Consider the following 20,915-nt stretch of genomic DNA (forward strand, 5'->3'; position numbering starts at 1 on the left):
GGGGCTCTATCAGGAACCTCTCCTCAGCCCTGCCTTGGGAAAGGTTCCCAGTGCCCATGTGAGGTTTTCTCTGTACTTTTCTAGGATTCTTGAATTTTTAGCAATGAACACATATGACCCATCTTTGAGATAAAGCAATACATGTCATGTCCCCTAAGCCCTGCCCATAACTCCTCTGCCATACCTAGGTGTCGGGCTTAGAACAGTGTTGTTTCTTTTCTTCTATAGCCCATCAGATCAGGGGTTCTCAGCCCTGGCTGTACCTTTGAGTCATCTGGGGCACTTACAAATCTGATGCCCACCCTCAGAGATTTCGGTTTAAATGGTCTGGGGTGGACTTGAGGGATCTGTATTTTTAAGAGCCCTCAGGTGATCCTATTGGCCACTCAGAACTGAGAATCACTGAGCTGGGAGATGGAGCTGTTATGGAGGCTTGACGTGGAAAACTCTGGAGCTCACATATCCTCCTCCTGAGGGTTCAGTGTGTTCTCCCCGGAGACTGGGCTGATGGCCATGCCAGTTGATAGCTCCAGGCCTTGAGCAGCCCGCTAATCCACGGGCAGCCCTGGCACAGGAGATCTGCCACGTAAGCATCCCAGGTTACTCGGAGGACTGCCAAGCCCAGTGCACCCCTTATCCATAAGCTCAACAGACTGTCTTCTCAAGCTGGCTTTTCCCAGCCACTCCTTGCCTACCCTCCCCAGCTTTCTGATCATTCCTTGGTCCTGGATTACAGAGAGATGATACTGCTCACACAAGAAAACATCAGGAGGTGAAATCTCAGTATGCCCAAGTCTCAAATAAGTGATCTCTTGATGACCTGTGTTTCCTTCCCACCTATTCAGAGAATCTATGGACACTCACTGGGACACCTCAGCTTCAGGGGCAGCCACAATTCTCAACCGTCTATTTGCTTGTATGCAAAGATGTGAAGCAGTTGGGGGTCTGCAGGCAATGCCAGAGGTGACAGGAGGGAAAGAGAGGGTTAGGGAGCAGAGGGAAGGAGAGAGGGAGGTACAGAGAGGGACACAGCCTAGGAGTCCAGAACCAGGGGAGGAAGCTGGGGTCACCTCTCTGGTTGGCCACCTTCTTCACTGAGAGGTACCTGGCACAGACTAGCTGTAGAGATTTTGGGTTTTGTCTCTAGGTAAATAGTAGGTTTTCTGGGCTGACACACACTGTGTCTTGTGTTGTTTGGGATGAATATATATGCCTAGTAGGACGCTGTATCCCTGTGATAGAACAGAGACTGCAAACCATTGTCTCACTGGCCTCAGTTGTCTCATCCACAAAATGGGGATAAACCTATCTGATGAGATTGATGACACTGATTTTGTTATTTGAATTAGGTATCACTATGAAGAAGGAGTCCTGAGTGTGGTGAGGCCATGCCCAAAGCTCTGCCCGGAGTCCCTAGCAGAGGGGGACTTGCTGCCCCTCGTACCTTCATGTACAGAGGGGCTGGGCTGAGGGCAATGTCAGTAGGATGTCCCACTGTGAGAAACTGACTTGTCCGTATATCCTTACCCTCTCTCTGATTCTGTGCCATGCTTCACAGCATCTCAGCCAGTGGGCCCAAACGTTAAGGGTTTAGGCTCTATACACAGCACACACAATGCCTGTGCCTCTTATGGGATGAGGTGGGGACTGCATTAGGAAATCTGTTGGTAGGGCTGGAATCCTTGTGAGAGGAGGGTGAGCCAGGCTGCTCTGTCTGGGGAGATGAAGCCAGAGGGCCTAATATTGGGCAGAATGGTTTTCCAGCTTCCCCTGGGGTCAAGGTCTGTGGCTCTTGGGATCCTGCAGCCCTGCTCTCATCCACCCCTGCTTTCCAGAAGCTGGGACACCAGGAGACCCAAAATGCTGGCAGGAGGCTGTGCAGGGGGAGAGAATAGAAAAAAGAGTGAGGAGAGGCGCTGCACTAGAGAAGCAGTCCATCCATGAGAGCATAGTTTCATGTGTTTATTTTTGGCAGGAAGGAAATCATTGCAAACCTCTTGACTGAAAATGCTTGCCCCTGGAAACGTGCACATTCCACATGTAGTAATTCCCAAGTAATGCTGGATTGTATATCATGTTCAAATGTCCAAAAGAAATCCAGGACCACCCAGACACCAGCATTTCTACTACTTGAGGGGGTGTTAGTCTGCAGAGAAGCTCCCTGGAGAATGCAACAGGAACAGACACCATCGAATTTACAGTAAAATAGGAACAGAGGCAGCCAGTCAGTTTTGCACAGGTAACTGCAAGCACTTCAAGCCATCCACTCTTCTTGAACCCTGGCATGCCAACTGTTCATCACAGCACCTTTAAAAGCAGAGGCACAAACGTCACGAGTGTTTGACCATAGGGCTGTGTTGTTTTGGATTTTATTAGAAAGCCATCTTTAAAATATAGGGGTGTAAAATGTTGCCAGGTTATATACACTTACAGATTTCTTTTTTATATCAAAAGTTCAAATGCTGCAACCATGACAAGACAGTGTCATTAGGGCATCCTCATGTCTCCAAAGTCATCTCATCAAAATTGCACCATGTCAAAGGAGCTTCCCCACCAACCATCAGCCATGACAGGTGGTGTTCCTTTTTATTATACAAATGAATTGTTTACAAACAGCTAATGGGTGAAACCACAGACCAACACGTAGGATTCCAGAGCAATGAAAGACAGAGCAGTAACAATCTTGGATGTGCCTGGGCACCTCCACTCGAGGCCTGGCCAGAGATGTTGTAACATCACAGGGGCCGGAGTCCATGACCCAAGGTACCCTGTTCCAGATCTTAATGTAAAAAATACTTGTCCAGGAAACTATATTTTAACCGGTACAGAAAGGACCATGGAATCTCAGGAGGTCAGATTTCTCTTTTGGCTAAAGAGTTGGGGAATGTTTTGGTAACATGGGAAGTATATGGCACATAGAAATAGTTAAGAAGTTTCATTAGGTTTTAAAGCCCACAATTTAATAAAAGGTAATAATTAAAAACAATACCCGTATTTACCTTAAAAAACATAAACCCCAAACATTCATCTCATTTCTTGGCCTTATGTTAGAATTCTATTGCTTCATTTACATGTATATGATTAAAAATATAGATATAGATATTTTGAATATGTACATAAAGCAGAATCAAGGATTAAAATAAAAACAGGATTTTGGAGTATGGTCAAATAAGGTGCACAGAATCCAGAACCCTCAGAAGGTGTGCTGGCCCTCCTGAGACATTCTGTGTCTGTGGTGGCAGGAACCGGGCTCCATTCCCAACAGCTCCACACTGGGTTAGTGCAATGGCACTCACGGTTTCAGGAACTACTAGGTGAACATCTGGCTCAAGCCTGCCAAGTGTCTTTACTTCATCTGTCAGAAGTGGGGCATATTCCTAGGTTTGATTCCCCTGAAATATTCTAGAATTTTCAGTCCTCTCTGCCCCCTATTCCAAATAAGACCTTGTGATGCCAACAAGGAAGGCGGCATGGGTAAGGGTCTAAGGCTCTCATCAGGACTGATTTCTGTGTGGATTTCAACAGATGACAAACACCTGACTGCAACATTCATGACATTTAAGGCAGAGGGTTCATTAATGACTGGTCTTCTAAATCAAGGTTTATGGCATGTGCAGATCTGCCATGTAACTGTCATTATCTATGGTAATGCCTAACAAGGGCTGTTTCTATTTTAATTGGCATGTGGATTACCGGGTTTGGAACACTCAGAATGTTGGGAGACCTGGTTACCCCTGAATACTTACTTCTCTTCTGAATGCACGGCAGTCCACACACCAAAGTGCTATTGGGAGGACGTGATTGGCAGCTGGCTTCATTATTTTATGAATGAAAGCAAAAAAGAAATTTTACTTCAACCCCCAATTTCCAGTCTTGTTAGTGCCAGTCGCTCCCACCAGAACTCTGGCAGAGGCCCAACCCACAGAGGACTAAGGCAATGGTGCCAACAAAAAAGGGTTCTTTTAAATTATTTTTAAGAGCAAGACTTTATAGACTGCCTTGTTGTCGAACAAGGAACATGGCACTGCTTAAAACATCTCACTGGGAAAGGCTGCAGAAGGAGCCCTGGCTCAGGGAGAGAGCCTCTCCCTGGCTTGGGGCGATGAGCCTCACATCTAGAGGGGCTTCCCCAACCCTCGGCTCAGAAATAAGCTGTGCTTCAAAAGAGAAGACCAAGAGATGGACTTGGGCCACATCAGCGTGGTGGCTGGTTGAGGCCACAGGTTCTCATGAGAGAACAGTCAGCTTATCACAGGATCTGATGTTGACTGCAGTTGAAAATTAATGCCACACCTGTGTGGTACGCTGGCCCTTTTGTCTTTGTACCCTTCTGAACTCCCATGGCCAGGGCCAGGGACAAGATACAGCTGGTGCAGTCTGCAATGGGGTGGGACACCTATGTTTCTGACCCTGTCCATGTTTGCAGCTTAGCAGTGAGCAGATTCTGAGCATAGGCACAGTGGCAAAGAACAGTGTAACAGCCGCTGGTCAATTCCATTTGGTGGCAGCGCGGTAGCAGCAAAGAAAATTCCCAAACACCTCCGTGTGTATCTAGCTTTTGGAAAGGAAAGATTTAAAAATCAATAAACAGATTTTTTTTTTTAATATCCAAGGGTTTTAGAGTCTCTCATAACTGCTCTACCCAAAACAACAACGCAAAAAAATTACAGAAGTATGGCAGTAGTGTGAAAGCAGAAGTGACATGATGCCACCTTTAAAGAGGAAAATGTGACCTCGAGACAGATTTGTCACCGTCAGAAATCATAATAATAATATAAAAGACTCTATTGTTTCCTAAATTGTTGAGCCAGACAATTGCAGATACATTCCAAACTGGGTCAGAAACGAATGGAGACACTGACACAGTCACAAAACCTCCCATCAGGAGCCTGACCCTGCAGCGCGCCACAGGTTGTCAGAGCAGTCACACCTGTCGGGAGACAGGCTCCTATGATTCGCTCCCATCCCTCGCCACCCCCTGCTCCCTAGGTTCTAGAAAATTGTCATATTTATCTTCTTAGAGAATCTAAGACAATAAAAGACTAAAAGATGTCTGGAAATATGTTGTGTAGAAAAATTAACTCTCAGCTTAAAATAACATTCAAAAAGGCACTTCATCCTTTAGGAAAGAGATTCTGAGTTGGGTCAGCTGCTCTGAGCTGGGATAGAAGGGGACAGGTTGTCTGCTTGGAGGGGAGGACAGTTGAAAGGAAGTCTGATAGATATCAAGCTTTTTTTTTTTTCCTCCATTTTTTTCTTTTTGGTATGTTTTAAGAAAAGCAAATCCAGTAAAATGCATGTCCCTTTATGAAATTTGTTAAAAGAGTTCATTTTAAAATAGTTGTTTCTGTTCTTAAAAAATAAAACAGGTAGGTATGGCCACATTCACCCAGTGGTCTGGAGTATGGAGTGTCCTCACTTTCAGCTCCCAGGGAGCTGAGGCCAGGCAGGTTCCCAAGGCCAGAGGTTCCAGAGTGCACAGGCGGGAGGCAGGCAGAGGCCGGGGCTACCTATTGCAGAGTCTGTGCAGCATGCTGTACACGTCGTCTTCCCGGCTCAGGCCCTCAAAGAAGGGGATGAGGTCCAGCAGCTCTGTGTCCGTCATGTCATCGAACCAGGACTGCACAGGCACCTGGAAGACAGTGTGTGGTGGGGGGCAGCAGAACTGTTTCCAGGGCCGGGGGCTGCTCCCAACCTGACTGGGTCCCTGAAGTTCCAACATTTTCTTTGGTAAGGAGGAGAGGTATCCAGAAATCATCATCATCATCATCATCATTTTGTTTATTCCCTCGTCCCAGCTAAGATCAATCCAAAGCTACCTGGTTCAGGAGATGGCTCAGGAGGCAAAGTTTAGTGTACCCAGTTTGCGTGCATTTATCTATTTTGTTTTCCTGCCATAGAAAAGGTGGCCAGAGCGCGGAATATATGAGAACTGGCCTTGCTACTTGCCAATTTCAAAAAGCTCTTTCCATTGCATCAAACCAGCTCCTTGAACCTCACAGCACCTGGAGCCAGAGGTTATCTGCCAACCACCAACACCAGGGAGCCAATGAATAGGGCACAGGATAGCTTCCACTTGGGGCCATTATGCCAAGCTGCATGGCAAAGACAAGTGGAGAATTTCCTCCCATGCTTAGCTGTGGTCAGTTGAAAGGAGAAGTATAAAATTTCAGGAAATTCTGAAGCCATGGGCAAAGACAGAACTTTTCCTTAGTTTTAGACACAGGGGTGGGGAGGGGTAGTAGTGCGTGACAGCCAGGGGTGCAAAGAAGAGATTTAAAGAGAAATTTGGGGAAACTAAAAAAGTTTAAAAGTATTATTTTTGGCCTTTTACAAATCTAAAGACCACTTAGAAACATAACAATTCATTATGTAATTAAAAAAATAAACACGATAAGGATTAATAAAAAAATGACCACTTCTAGGGGAAGGGGCAGGAACAGGAGAGAGGACAGAAATGGACACCAGACCTCTTTGAATTTATCTTTGTTAATAGTTTTGATGTTGGAACTGTGTAAATGTGTTACATAATAAAAATAAAATTAAACCATTAAGAAAAAGAAAGCAATAAAAAAATGAACCTAGGTGTATATAAAGGTGGTGACACAACCACACAGACAATTAGTTCAAGTGGGTTTTAAAACATAGTGTTCTGTCTCTGCATTTCTCCAAAAAACCCTAAATGCATTCAATTGTCTTATCATCAGTAATAACATTAGTACCGCTATTTTGAAACTATTAAGTATCTACCATAGAATAAATCAAATATGTAATGTTAATATCTTTAGGAATCAAGAGTTTCAGCATAAGAGGAGATACACATAGAAAAACAAAGAAATTAAATAAAGACTCTGTTATAACATTGAGTTGAAAAAACCAATATGAATTTATGATTTAGTTTGCATTCTAAAAATATGAATATTTTAGGGGTCAGTCCCATGGCCAAATGGTTAGGTTTTCGCTCTCTGCTTTGGCAGCCTGGGGTTCATGGGTTTGGATCCTGGGTGCAGACCTACAAACCGCTCATTAAGCCATGCTGTGGTGGCATCCCACGTAGAACAACTAAAATGACACAACTAGGATATACGGCTATGTGCTGGGGCTTTGGGGAGGAAAAAAAAAAAGAGGAAAGACTGGCAACAGATGTTAGCTTGGGGCCAATAAAAAAAAAAAGTATATTTTAGCTTTGTCCAGTAGAAAGGGCTAGAAACAAAGAGAATTACAGTAACAGTGAGAAACGACCTAAATTGTGGTTTTATATACCATTTCCACTAATAGGAACCAGACTACCTAGAAAAATGGCTGATTCCAGAGCTGAAGCAAGAAATAGACAAGATGAGCTGGGAACATCTGGTTGTACCAGAAAGCAAGATGCTATCAAAGCCTACTGTAATTTGAAGAGCTGTCCACTGGCCAAAGGCGAACACTTGAGCATACAAAAGAATAATAAATGGATTAAATTGTAAAAATAAAAAAAATCCAGGAGTTCATAATGATACCTATAAAAAATTCATTGGTTACTTTTAGAGGTTGCCAAAGCACAAACTCATTACTCTGAAAGTTTCAGAATTGAAGAAAAAGAACCAAGACTTTATCCTGACTTCCCTATACAAACATTTCATTTTTTAAAAATAGAATTCTAGCCAATAAATGCAGAAAGAATAATAGAATTTAGAAATCACCATTTTGCAATTCCTAATGAAATAGTGGATGTAGGCAATGATCTCAAGGACTGCTCAAATTTTTTTTTTTTTTTTTTTTAAAGATTTTATTTTTTCCCTTTTTTCCCCAAAGCCCCCCGGTACATAGTTGTGTATTCTTCGTTGTGGGTTCTTCTAGTTGTGGCATGTGGGACGCCGCCCCAGCGTGGTCTGATGAGCAGTGCCATGTCCGCGCCCAGGATTCGAACCAACGAAACACTGGGCTGCCTGCTGCGGAGTGCGCGAACTTAACCACTCGGCCACGGGGCCAGCCCCAGGACTGCTCAAATTTTTAGGTGAAGGGTTGATGGGGAATTTTAAAATGGATGGATCAGGCTAACAGCACGTGAATTCACAGATCAACTTAAAATTTTTAGAAGTGGGACAACTTAACATGATATGTCTCCTGATGTGATACCATGGTAAGTACACAATATCATCTACATTGCATTGTTGAAAAAAACCTGAACCTGAATCGAATCAAGTAGTAGCCATCTAACAACTTGTTTAAAGGAAATATGGTAGCTAGAGAAACATAATGAACGCCACCATGAGGCTGCAACTATACAAATCCAGAATGCAGGAAATTTCTTCAAGAGAACCAGAATTTCTTCACCAAAAAAACAGCATCGAAGAAAAAGGAAGAAGGGTGGGAGAAGTGTTAAGATTATAAGAAAATTAAGAGACATATTAACCAAAGCAATGCATGGACCGTGTTTGGATTCTGATTCAAACAATCCAAATGTAAGAAAACATTTTGAGATGACAGGGAAGATATGAACACAGTCTGGATATTAGATAATATTAAGATGTTAGTTTTGTCAGATGTGATATGGAATTGTGATAATCCTTATCTGTTAGAGACACATTACAAAATGCATTATGTAGAATTTGATTAACTCATTAAAATGAACATATTTAAATATAGTACACTTTGAATGTTTATTAAAATAATGATTACACACCAAGTGAATCTAGTTTGAACTCATTTTTTTGTTGTATGTGGAGCAGCAGAGTTCTGGACTTATGGAAAGGGGCTTGGGTGGGCTTTTGTTGAGTCTGAGAAGCCTGCACTTGGGAGGAAGTCTCCTCTCCAGGGAAAGCTGCCTGAGCTGAGGACCTGGGATGGCAGCTACTGCTGAGAGGTCAGCAGTCACCAGTGGGCCTGGCTGATCTCTCTCCTACTGGAAACATAGCGTGGGAGGTCGGAGGGCATCTCTCTCTTGCTCTGAGGGTTGTGCTGCACCCAGTGAGTAGGCACTAAGAGCTGCCACGCTCCAGGGAGTTTTACGTAAGAATGTTCCCATTGCATATATTTTAGACATCATTATAAGGTGGTAAAGCCTGGCAGACTTATGTGAAGACCTTATTGAAGTGTTTTATTCATTCCCATTTAAGAAATATTTCTCTTGAAGAGGTTACTTAGGCCTTCTGAGTCTACAGGGTCATGAAGTCCTGGGCAGCAGCCAGCTCCAGAAGGTTAATGGCAGACAGAACCCTTCTTAGTAACACTGCTAAAAATGCTAAGAAGACACAGGCTCATCGAGCACTTACCCATTGCAAGCACTGTTCTAAGGGCTTTTCATGTACTGCCACACCGAATCCTCTAACAATCCTATGAGATCAGCATTCATATAATTTCCATTTGGCAGATGAGGCAACTGAGGCTCAGTGAGGTTAAATAATTTGGTTAATGTTATACAATTGCTAAGTGGCAGAGTTGGGATTTCACCAAGGAAAAGGCCAAGAAAACTTGCACAGGCTTGAAGGTACAAAAGCGCTGCTTGCCTGGCAAGACAGCGCTCAGATGGAGCTCTGCGTTCTTTTTCTTTGGGGCTACTTACTGCATTCTCAGGATGGAAGATGTACGAGGCAGGAGAATTGTCGACAATGATCACTTTACTCAGTTCCCGTCCAAGGCGACTCAGGTCTTTCACATAATTCCCACGATGGAAAACACACGATTCTCTGAAGAGTCGGGCCCGGAACACACCCCAGCGGTCTAGGAGGTCAGCCACAGGGTCTGCATACTGGAAAGCAGGTGTCACAATGAAGGCTGGGTGCCTGAAAGAGCCCGGAAATCCTAACCTACTGCAGCAAGATCCATATTACTTTTCTAAAAAGGGATTTAAATAATTGGATGTGTTGTAGCATCCCGGTTATTTTCCTCTCCATGCACGTAAGACATCTTGGATTGTTCCATTCCACTCACTTCTCATATCCAATCCATCAGAAATTCTTTTCAGTTCCATCTCCAAAAACATCTGCATCTCTCTATTTATATTGTCACTGCCCTAGTCCAGGCCTCTGTCATCTCTGGCCTGGGGTGGCTGTGTGATCCTCTTAAAGAGTCTCTTCCCCTCGGGCCTCCTTTCCAGCCTATTCACCTCACAGCTGTCAGAGCAGCTGCTGGAAAACACACGTCAGATCACGTCACTCCCCTGCTTAAAGCTCTCCACTGTCTACCCGCTGCACTTGGAATAAGGCCCACACTCCTTGCTGCCACCATATCCCGTATGGCTGCAGCTGCAAGATTTCTGCAACCACTCAGCTCCATCTCAAATCATTTGAGCCACACGGGCTTTGAAAAATGGTCAGAACCTTTGCACCAGTGTTCCCTCTACATGGAACATTCTCTTCTCAGCTCTGCATGAACCCCTCCCTCTGTCTAAGATCTTGGGTTCCCTTAGCACCTATCTAGAGTACTCCCGCATCTTCCTTTCTGGATACTCTACTGCCTCACCGTAATTTCCTTCACAGAGCTTGTCACTCTCTGGGGTTACTTTAGTTTCTCTTCACTTGTCAGGGAACAGGCCTTACCTGCCGTGTCCACCATGATATCACTACCAGCTTGCAGAGTGCCCACCTTATGGTAGGGGCTCAATAAATACTAGTTTCATCAGTGAATGAATGAGTGCGCTTTGAATTTGGCTTGTGAGGCATGAGGCCACACTGCCCTCTAGAGGTGCTCTGGGCAATTAGGCCAGCCCAGCCCCTGACTGTCACAGGATGCTGTCCAGATACCCACCTTCCATTTACTTGGAGCCCAGGAGTTTTATGGGAGGGAGTTTGGGGGTCATCCTGCTTGGCCCTCTCTCATGGCCTAGGGAATTTTCCCCATAGTGGGCTAGATTGGATAAAGAAATACAGGGGTCATCCCTGAGGGAAAATATTCATAAATGAAGATGTTTAAAAGACTGGGCCAGACTGAGCAACTGGGGCTGGAGGCAAGAGTGGCAGTTCCAAGCCCAATGTGAGGCCAGGCCTCAGCACCAAGACCAAAGTGAGGGGCAGAACCAGGTGTCACTAGGGGCCCAGCAACTCTGCCAGTGAGACAGGAAGCAGCTGAGGCTGGTGGTGTTGGAAAGCCAGCAGTGGAATACATAGCAGGCCCTGAGTGCAGAGCAAATGCTGGCATAGCTGCAGGGATGCAGGGCTACAGGGCTACAAGTAGCAGGTCGGATTCCACAGGAAAGTCCTCCTCTCTCCAGAGACATCCTAAGGGAGGCAAAGTCCAGAAGCAGACTGTATTTCTTGCTGATCAAGTGGAGTAAGAGCTCAAGGTGCTGCAGTTTTCTGCTGGTGAGGCAAGCAGCACGTGGGTGTGTTATAGGGGGCTGACTCTAGATAGAAAAGATGATTAATTGCCTCATAAGCATTAACACTGGTGGTGGCATACATCTTTCAAGGGAGTGTCTGAGTCTGGGAGCTTCAGGCCTTAGAGATGAATGTGGGGAATGTAAGCTTCATGAGGGCAGGGACTTAGTCACTTTTGTTCTCTGTTGCATCCCCAGTGCCTAGTACAGTGCCCAAAACCCAGTAGGTACTGAGTAAATATTTGTTGGGTGAATGAATGAATTACAAAAACTAAGATGAGGAAGCAGATGTTGAAGGGCTCTGACAGCTAGCTTAGGGTTCCTGTAGGCCCCTGGGCAGCAAGCCAGGAAGTCTACTGCACCAATGGTGCTGGCTGGGAGCTGAGCCCAGGGCCAAAAACTGGGCAGTGCCCACCTGTGAACAGAACTTGGGCATCAGGGAGGAACGAGGCTGGAAAGCTGCACTTGGGAGCTGGTTCGGCTGAGCCAGGCTGGAGTAGCAGCGAGAGAAGGGTTGGAGAGACAGATAGAGGGGCAGGTGGGAGCAGTCCAGGAAGAAAGAACAAACAAGGAGGTTTAAGTGCGTGTTGGGGACAATGCCAAGGAAGAGAGTTTTCACTTGTGCCAAAGGAAAAACAACTCTCAATCCAGAGACACCAGTGCAATCTTCCTATCTGTTATTTCTTTGGTTATCACCTCAGGCTGCTCAGCACGCCAGAGCACTGTCAGCAGAGCCATTGACAACACAATGCAATTAGTCTTGGTATTATTCATCTGAAAGAGTACCCACTGGGGAACATGTTTTCCCTGAGGCCACGTTCTCTTTTTAGTTTGCAAAAGTAAGGCCTAGGTTTTGGATTCCCTCTCTACTGGCTCATGCTTTAAGGCCTGGTGATGGGCCTGGCAGAATGTTGGGTAGGTGGGGTTTTCTCTCACCTCAGCCATGACAGAGAGATGGCCCAAACTAGGAATCCCCAGGCTGGCAGAGCAGTATGTCTGGGAATCCAGAGTCAGAACCCTCAACATGCTAAGGAGAAAAGAGAGCCATCCAGAAATAGGACATAGGCGAGGAAGCTGCATATGAATCCTTGCAGCAGATCTGGAGACAGGCAGATGGCTGACCCGGGCCCCACAAAGCTCATCTTTGGGGCCACTCAGGTCCCTGACGTGCCCATGGAGACACTGGTGGTGCCACCAACACATGGATGGTGTTGACCCCATCAGAGTCAGGGCTTGAGAGATGGTCACGGCAAGGATCTCTCCTGAGGAACAGGTGCCAGCCCTGTCTGCTGTGAAAGGATAGATAAAACCATATTGAGAGTCCTGTGACCCTGCTAATTCCCTTAAACAGTGGGAGAGGGCAAAGAAACCACTCTCTATGGTCAGAGCTATGTAGACGCTGGGTCAGAGATTCATACCAAGCTAGAAGACCAAAACATGTGAATTATTTTATCATCATTAATCATTATGATAACAAACAATGAACGTCAGAAGCACTCGCCATGTGACAGTGCCCAGCACAGCATATGGAACACAGCAGGTGCTCCATGAATACTTGCTGAATATGAGTCAGACACTGTGCTAAGCCCTTCACATGTGTTATTTTATTTGATCCACCCCACAAGGCAGACAGAATTATCCCCAATGTATAGAAGAAACTGAGGCAAGAGAAGTGAAGTAACTTGCCTGAGATCACAGGGCTCACTAGGGCAGTCAGAACTCCCATTTGGCCCATGCATATGGGTGAATCTGACACTTATCTCTTCCCCAAACCTGTATAAGCTAACCCAAGGGCCCAGAGGCCTGAGCCTCTTAGCATGTGGTTGCCAGACAACAGGTGAGATGCAGATACCCTTTTTCGGTTACGCTGGACACGTCTGTGATTTCCTGGTCTGTACAACCAGCTTCAGGTGCCTGCATGCGGCAACTTCATGGAGCATTTTTTCCAAGTGCTCCCTGTCACCATGGTAACACGGAAGCCTTTCAGGCTGGCACTGTGCACATGGCCTGTATCCATCCCATCTAGGGTGGAAACCTGTCACCACAGAAATAGCTTCCCTCACCTTAACAAAGGGCTGCTTGACAGAGAGTGGGTATGGATGGAGGGGCTTGGGGCACCAGACCTAGAGCTCCCAGATGGGAGCCGGACTCACCTTGGCCAAGCTGGCAGTAAAGAGCACACATTCAAAGAGCTGCCCCATCCTCTGGAGGAACTCATCCACATGTGGCCGCTTTAGCACATAAACCTGCAACGGCAGGAAACAGCAAGCTGGTCAGTCACAGCAGTTGCTGGGGACGGCCTGGGGCCCAAACACCCAGTGCAGGAAGAATTCCTGAAAGGGTTCCCACCTCCCGCCCCTGGTCTCTGTGTGGGGCAGAGACCCAGACTGTATGAGGGGCTATGTAGTCAGACGTGGCACTTCAGGGGAGACACACTTCTCAGGTTGGACTCCAGATCTGAGTTCAGAGCAGACGCTCCTCCCAAGGGAGAAAGGGAAACTGACCATGGTATTGAGGGTCTTGGGGATTTCAGAACGAGTGTGTTTGTTTGTGTGAAACGACTCATTCATTTCACATGTGTTTCTCTGCACATGCTCTGGGTCAGGCCCTGTGTAGACACAGGCCATGGTCCGGGGTTCTTTTGGAGGTCCAGGCCTGGCTCATTGCCTGGTAGGTCTGAGATTGCTCTGGCTGCCACCTTCTACTCTGACTGGAACACCTCCCTTGCTAGGCAGGCCTGGGGTGGAAGCACAGGCCCAGCAAAGTTACAAGAAGTGCCCTCCTGTCTACCTGACACCACAAAGGTTACTTGGCTTGGGTTTGGTACAGAAACAGACACTTCAGGGGATGTAAAGCCTGCATACTCCCAGGCCCCAGAACCCAGCCATCAGGAGGGGCCTTGAGCAGAGAGCAGAAAGAGTAGCCTTTCCTAGAGTGGCTGTGCTCTGTGCTCCCGACGGCAGGCCTGAACAAATATGAGGAAACAAGGGAGATGGGAGAGAAGCGAAAGCTGGTGAGAGAAGACAGAGGAGGTGGGAAGAGAGAACTAATTAAAACTTGAATAAATTCCATTTGAAATTAGCCACTTCCCTAAAATAAATGAAACTTGTTAAAATTCAATTCAATTCATATTCACTGAGCCCCAGCTTTGTGCTCAGCCTGAAGCAGTTACAAAGATGAATAAAACACAGACCTTGCCCTTGAAGAGCTCACAGTCTAGAACAGACATATGCAAAACATCCAAGTAAACAGGGCATAACGAAGTTGTAGTAGAGGGACAAATTAAGGACAATTAACTCCTCTTTCAAGGGGAAGGAATCACAGAAGGTAACATTTGGCCTGGACCTTGAAGGATGAATAGGAGTTCATCAGGCCGACAGGATGAGAAGTGGGCTTCCAGGCAGAGAAAACAGTATGAGCATGAGACCTGGCCTGAAAATACTTGGGGTGTTAGAGAATGGTCAGAGGCCTGCGTGACGAGCCCTGCAGAGGCAGTGATAAAAGAGAGGGAGACAGGGAATAGGAGAAGAAGTGGCTAAAGATGAAGTGTGAAAGGCAGGTTGGGGTTAGCGTGCATGGGGCCTTAAATGGCAGATGGAGTAGACTGGACATCCTACAGGCGGAGTAACAGAGGGGAGAAAGGGGGCTCTGTACCACAGACAGGATGTGCTGCTGGCACAGGAATTTTACACAGAGCCAGGACTTGGTAGGAAATGTGTGGCTGACTGAGAATGGGGTGAGCAGGGGTCTGTGGCCAAGGGTGTAGTGAGGAGCCAGAAGAGCAGGATAGTGTGGGGTGGGTGCCAACAGGGCTCTGAGGAGTGGGGAGGCTGGGGTGGGGCTGAAGACAGGGCCTGTGGCTACAATAGCTTCAGGCCTCCACTTTGCCCATGAGATTCCTCATGCCAGGGAATGGGTGCAGCCTGCAGTCCTCAGTCTCCCTGGGAACACTGCTTGGAAAGCAAGCTTTGCTACATGCAAAGGGAAGGAGACTGACTTGGGAACTCTGGTGTTGGTGCCTCTGGCAGAGAGGAATGTCTTGGGCCCGGATGCCGGCGTCCAGGCCCGCGTCCGCGTGCAAGTAACCAAGAATAGGCCCATTGGGACCTGCACAGCCTATCCTGGATTACTTGAACGAGGCCACGGCCTTCGCCAGGGCCTTGGTCCTCCTCTTGGCGCCTGTGGCTTCATTCTCTCAGGAGAGTTTCTGACCCCAGCTCTGGGGCCCTGGGATATCTATCACCAAGTGAATCATAGCACAGTCTGGAGGGAGCTGGAGTAGCTCCTGCAAGAATGGGCTGGCCACAGCAGGTCAGGCCCCAAGGGTCATGCTCATAGTCACGAGGTAGGAAGGATTAATTTCTCTTCTAATTCTTGCCATGCCAGTGGGCAGCCTCTTCTTTTTCTCATTACTTTGTAACAAAGCAAAGATAATAAATGCAGAAGCCTTAACTGCTTCTCAGATGCTAAGTTAATTCAGTTGATGCTTTTGCAAATATTAAATGCTCACTGCCTGCTGTTTTGGCTCCCTGATGGCTTTTAAAAGCATGAAGTGTGGAGACCTAGGGACAAAGCTGCTTTTCCCAGAGAGGGCTTCCTGGCAGGACCTCCTGGAGAACAGGTGAGAAGGCAAGGCAGGGGAGGGGAGGGACTCGAGTATTAGGAACAGAGCCCTGGGCCAGGGGCAGGAGACTGGGATTCTTATTTTAATTCTTCTCATTGTATAACCTTGAACCAATTCTATCTCTGGCTGAGCCTCAGTTTCCCCACTTGGACAATGAGGTGGCTGGACCAGCTGATTTCCAAGGCCTTGCCATCTCTGACGCTCTATAACCAAGAGCCAGAGAGAATATTGACAACGTTAAGGAAAGATATCCTGTTACGGCTCAAGCACCAGGAGAGATTTTTTCTTCTGGGATATAAACACATCAGGCCAGAGACTCTCCTTTTAGGACTTGGGGTTGACAAGGAAGATGGTCAGCTTATCCCTGTGGAACACCTGACAAAAGCTCCCCCACTCTTCAGTCTCCAAGGCTAGCTTTCCTATAGTGTTTCTAACATGTTCATAAATGAAGCTATTCTCAGAGGAGCTTCATACAGATAAGGAAAAAAATCTGAACAAAGAGGCATGCCAACTGACTAGGCCATCTTATTCAAAGCTGCCTGCTGATTCAAAAACTCACACTCTCCCCCCTTCTCTTTTGGGTTGGGTTTTCACTAAAGATGCACTAGAGAACACGATGCAGGAGTGTTCAGTCTACAGTGGCTGGCATTGGAAATGGACACCTTTTCCTGAGAGTCTACCATAAGTGGGCAACTTGCGGCATTTTCCTGTTGCCTGCTAGTGAGAGTAGCCGAAAGCAATTATTTGAGGAAGTTAATTAGACCATCAAGCTAGGCCAGCAGGGGATATGGAAACTTCCAAAAGTCTCCATCAAATCAAAGAACTATTTGAACTTGCAACCACATCTAATATTTATAGATTATAGTTCCCTTATAAACTCATTATAAGATAAATTTGTCTGAGTGAAAAAAAGCAGAAAACCATTGTATTTATTTTACAAAGTTTGCTTCCTTTTGATTCAGTAGTAAAATTATTACTGAAATGGTAATTTAGAAATAAAATTCGTAGGAAATGTAATTACTAAAAAATGCTAATTGAAACTCAAATTTAGCTTTGACTTCTTACCTGATGTATAGTTCCATCGATTTCAACCGGAACAATAAAATCAGCATTACTAATAGGCTAGAGAGAAAAGAAACTATAATTAATATATCTGAAAGAATGAAATAAAATTGGAAATTTTAGCAAGAAAAAAGCTTGCCTGTACCAATGTTTTATTATTGGAAAAAACAGTTCAGGAGAAGGATGTTGAAGCATGCCTTGGTTCCTTAAAATAAGCACAAGCAGGAAAGCACATTATTTTCTCTTCTGAATATTGTTACATTTTCAGCATCTTGGTCCAACCTCTGTATCACCTGCCTGGCTTCAACAACAAAGGGTGGGGCAGCCTGGCTAGGGAATAGGGCTCCTCAGAAACTCCAGCTCTTGCCTAAAGCTCCGTCAAGAAGATGGGGAGCCACTCCTGGCCACCAGAGGGAGGAGGTGAAAGCCTGATGGTCCCGGAGGACAGTACTACTTGAGGGAAAATAATTTATACTGGACCCACAAGTGCAGCCTGTCCTGTGATGGGCTGGCTTGGCAGGAGACGCTGAGCACATAGACCCAAAGCAGGGCTAAGTACTTGTGGGGTGAAGTCAGAGGCCACAGAGCACAACCTGGGGCAGGCTCTTCCCTTCTCCAAATCTCAGTTTCTCCTCTTCCATAACTATAGTAATGGGTCTGAGGGGAGCCATGGCTCCACCTAGTCCTGAGCATCAGTGATTTCAGGCCTTGCCTGACACTGTCTTCTGTCCTGGAGGGTGAGGAGAGCCAGTCCACCCTAGACTGCTCTGTAAAAAGTAACACAATACCCAGCACACTCAAAAAACTGCTGGATATTTAAAATAATTTAATAATATTAATGACATTTAAAGCTCAAACATGATTCTTCAGCAGTTATTATGTTCTCATTGATGGACTTACATACAGTTCTAAATGGAACTCCAAACAGAGGTGGAAAACTACTCAAATGAACAGGCCGATGAACAGGAATCATCAGATTGCAAACCCTTGGGACAAGTAGGAGAGATATGGAGGGATGTGGTAGCCACTGGGTGGGGATGTGGAGTGGGGTATGGAGTCTGTGGTCAGACTCTGAACTGGGGTCTGCCTTTAGGCCCATCACTGTACACACACACACATTCTTCTTTTATATGTAAACTGGAAAAATGTAGAAAATGCTAGATCGTAGAACCATTACTAAACGTTCAGTGGAGTACCTGAGGCTTAAGATTACAGTTTATTCACTCCTATGGTTGGAAGGCCAAGAATGAGTTCAGTATTTTATAATTTCACAACTAAAATACAGAATCATGCTAAAAAACAAAAGGAAAGACTGAAGGAATAAACTCTCACAAGGCATTAGATTGTGAAATCCTATTCCACAGAGGATAGTAAAACACAAAAACCATTCCCCAGCTCAGAGCAAGCACCTGCCATTGATCTCTTCTCATGTGCTGGTGCAAATGCAGCCATGCCAAAGCCAGGGTTCTTAACCTGGGCCCATGAGCCTGTGTGGTGTACAGTTGTACATTTTCAAGGAAAGAGGTTCACAGCTTTTGGACTTTCAAAGGGCTCTGAAATGCCCAGAACATTACAAATCACACAGTAAAGAATATTCTGCTGGCAGATGTAGGCAGGCCAGGGAGGCAAGAAATGAAGAGATGCTGTTCTCATCAGCTTGTCACATCAATGCCCTCAGAGAGGTCCTGGAGACACAAGGGGCTGCCAAGGCTCATCCTTTGGAGCCAGGAAGCTTCAGTAACCTTGGGCAGTCTGGCCAGCGTTGCCCACATTCCCGGAGCTGCTTGAGAGGAATCTGTCCATGCTGTGATGGCAACTGACCCCTGCCCTAAAGGGCTTTCCTCCAGAGGGACTTGAAAATGTCCTGAGCAACTTGCCTACAGGGGAGAAAAGGCTTCCAATGCTGTGCAGAGCTGAGCTGGGACTAAGCTCACTGAAGCCCTGGGACCAATCCTGGAAGGGCCCTCAAGGTGCTGGGGAATGAGGTGGTACCTACATGCCCTATGGCCATACAGGCCATCTCTCACCGCTAGTGGAAGTGTGGCCTCTCTTCCACTCTCCCAAAGGACTCAAAGACAACCGCCTGGCCTTGCCCTGTCAAGGAAGGCTTCTGTTTAGTGAGAAGGAGGTAGAAGGAAAGATGTTTCTGGAAGAAAGGGCTTCAGGTAAATTTGATAGCTCTTAACAATCATTACGGAATGACTATGGTTCATGTGAGACACATACCCCATCATGGATGGTGCCTTTCATGTCTCTCAGTGAAGTAAGGGGACTCATGGGCTAGGGGTAAAAAGAAACGTGGTCTAATTGCCAGTGATGGTAGGGGAGTTCCACTGCCAGAAATAAAGAAAAACAGGACCAGGATCCTAAACACCTGCTTCTTCTCCCCAACACACTAATCCCCTATTTCCAAACCTTTTCATCATTTACCTCTTGCAAACAATTTACTCCATTTCAAAAAATGGAAAAATGGTTAATTAACTCATTTCTTAATAGTGTATGCACAAGCTGTTCGTGCATGAAGGCCCTTTGGTAATTTGTAATTTTTGTTGTTATTCTAGCAGGGAGATGGAGAGTGAGGAAGGTGATAGAAGCAAGACTGTCTGATGCTCACTTTGACATCACTGTAGCCCCATACCCTTCAGGAGGGAAATCATCAAAGTGGATAGTCATTTAACTATGAAGCTTACAAAAAACCCCAGCAACCTTTTGTCATGAAAATGGTCAAAATAAAAATAAATGGTTGAATTTGTTCAGAAGCCATAACACTGGGAGTCTTCAGAGTTGGACATCTTTCAAAACTTGGTCTGGGAAAATTTCCAGAATAGCAGGTTGCTTGACAGTCTTCAACAGTGCCTCCGTTGCCACTCCCAATAAAACATACAGCACTCCTGTTACCTTCACAAATACACAGCAGTGTCCTGGGGCATTGGTGCACTGACTGCCTTGTGCCACCTGAAAAATATTTCTGCAGGCACCAGAGTGTTGGAAAACTCAAATCTCATAAGAATGAGGTCTCAGTGATATTGGCTGCCCAGTGATTTTTTCCCAAACTAATTATGTTAATATTCAACTACTTGAGTTAATGTTCACCTGAGTTAATAAGCAACTCTTATTGGATTTCTTCATGAACAGTGAAGTCATATACCAACAACCACAAGCTTTCATCCCTTTTATTTTTCCTTTTCCAATACATTTGTGACCAAACCACGAAGATCAGTGATTGTTTTTTATGTTGATTTACCTTAAATGAACTGTGCACCAATGTCTCATCTAAATCAATGACCACACATTTCTTTCCATAGTCAAGCACCGTCACCTCTGGAAGGAGGTATTTAGCTGGTGGCTAAAGGGAGAAAAAAATCAACATTATTATCTTTATGTAAAAGACAAACCAATTCCCTTATTATTGTATTATACTATGTCAATGAGGTTATAAATGAAACCAAACATTGAAATACCTGCAATTTTACTAAAAGCAACAGGAATAAGTAGTTTGCAACTGAAGTTTTACTAAACAAATACTGTGCCATTGTCTGAATGGGTATTATGAAGACAAAGGCTTTGTTTGAATATCAGCTCTATTTCTTTCTTGGCTGTAAGTTGGGACAACAATACCTACCGCGAAAGGTTGTTGTTATCAGCTATAATTACTGTAAAATGCCCAGCATTCTGCCTGGCACATATTTGGTGGTTATTGTTATTATTAAAATGAAATACACAATAATGAATGTTTAATTATAATAGCCACTCTAACCATGCAGGCCCATTACCTGAGGTCATATTTGGTCTGAAATTCACTGTAGCACATAAGTATATTTCAGACCTATATTGGAACCACAGTATTTTTTTTTTTAGTGACTGAAATTTTCAAAGACTTGAAGAGAAACTATAGGCCCACCAGCAAAATGCAATCCAAAGAGAATAACAGGA

General features: G+C 45.4%; 1 protein-coding gene across 2 annotated transcripts in view; it reads right to left on the reverse strand.

The window, feature by feature from the left end:
* Positions 1-2,353: 2,353 nt before the first annotated feature.
* Positions 2,354-20,915, reverse strand: part of CTDSPL (CTD small phosphatase like) — a 111,621-nt gene continuing 93,059 nt past the window's right edge. For both annotated transcript variants that reach the window (XM_070577272.1, XM_070577271.1), the window contains 5 exons: positions 20,227-20,328; positions 16,986-17,042; positions 13,450-13,542; positions 9,545-9,730; positions 2,354-5,632 (listed from right to left, as the gene is read on the reverse strand). In XM_070577272.1, coding sequence (XP_070433373.1) covers positions 5,507-5,632; positions 9,545-9,730; positions 13,450-13,542; positions 16,986-17,042; positions 20,227-20,328 — 564 coding nt within the window. In that variant the 3' untranslated portion in view covers positions 2,354-5,506. The remainder of the gene's footprint in view (positions 5,633-9,544; positions 9,731-13,449; positions 13,543-16,985; positions 17,043-20,226; positions 20,329-20,915) is intronic.

The sequence above is a fragment of the Equus przewalskii genome, chromosome 15 (assembly GCF_037783145.1).
Source record: "Equus przewalskii isolate Varuska chromosome 15, EquPr2, whole genome shotgun sequence".
Classification (NCBI taxonomy): domain Eukaryota; kingdom Metazoa; phylum Chordata; class Mammalia; order Perissodactyla; family Equidae; genus Equus; species Equus przewalskii.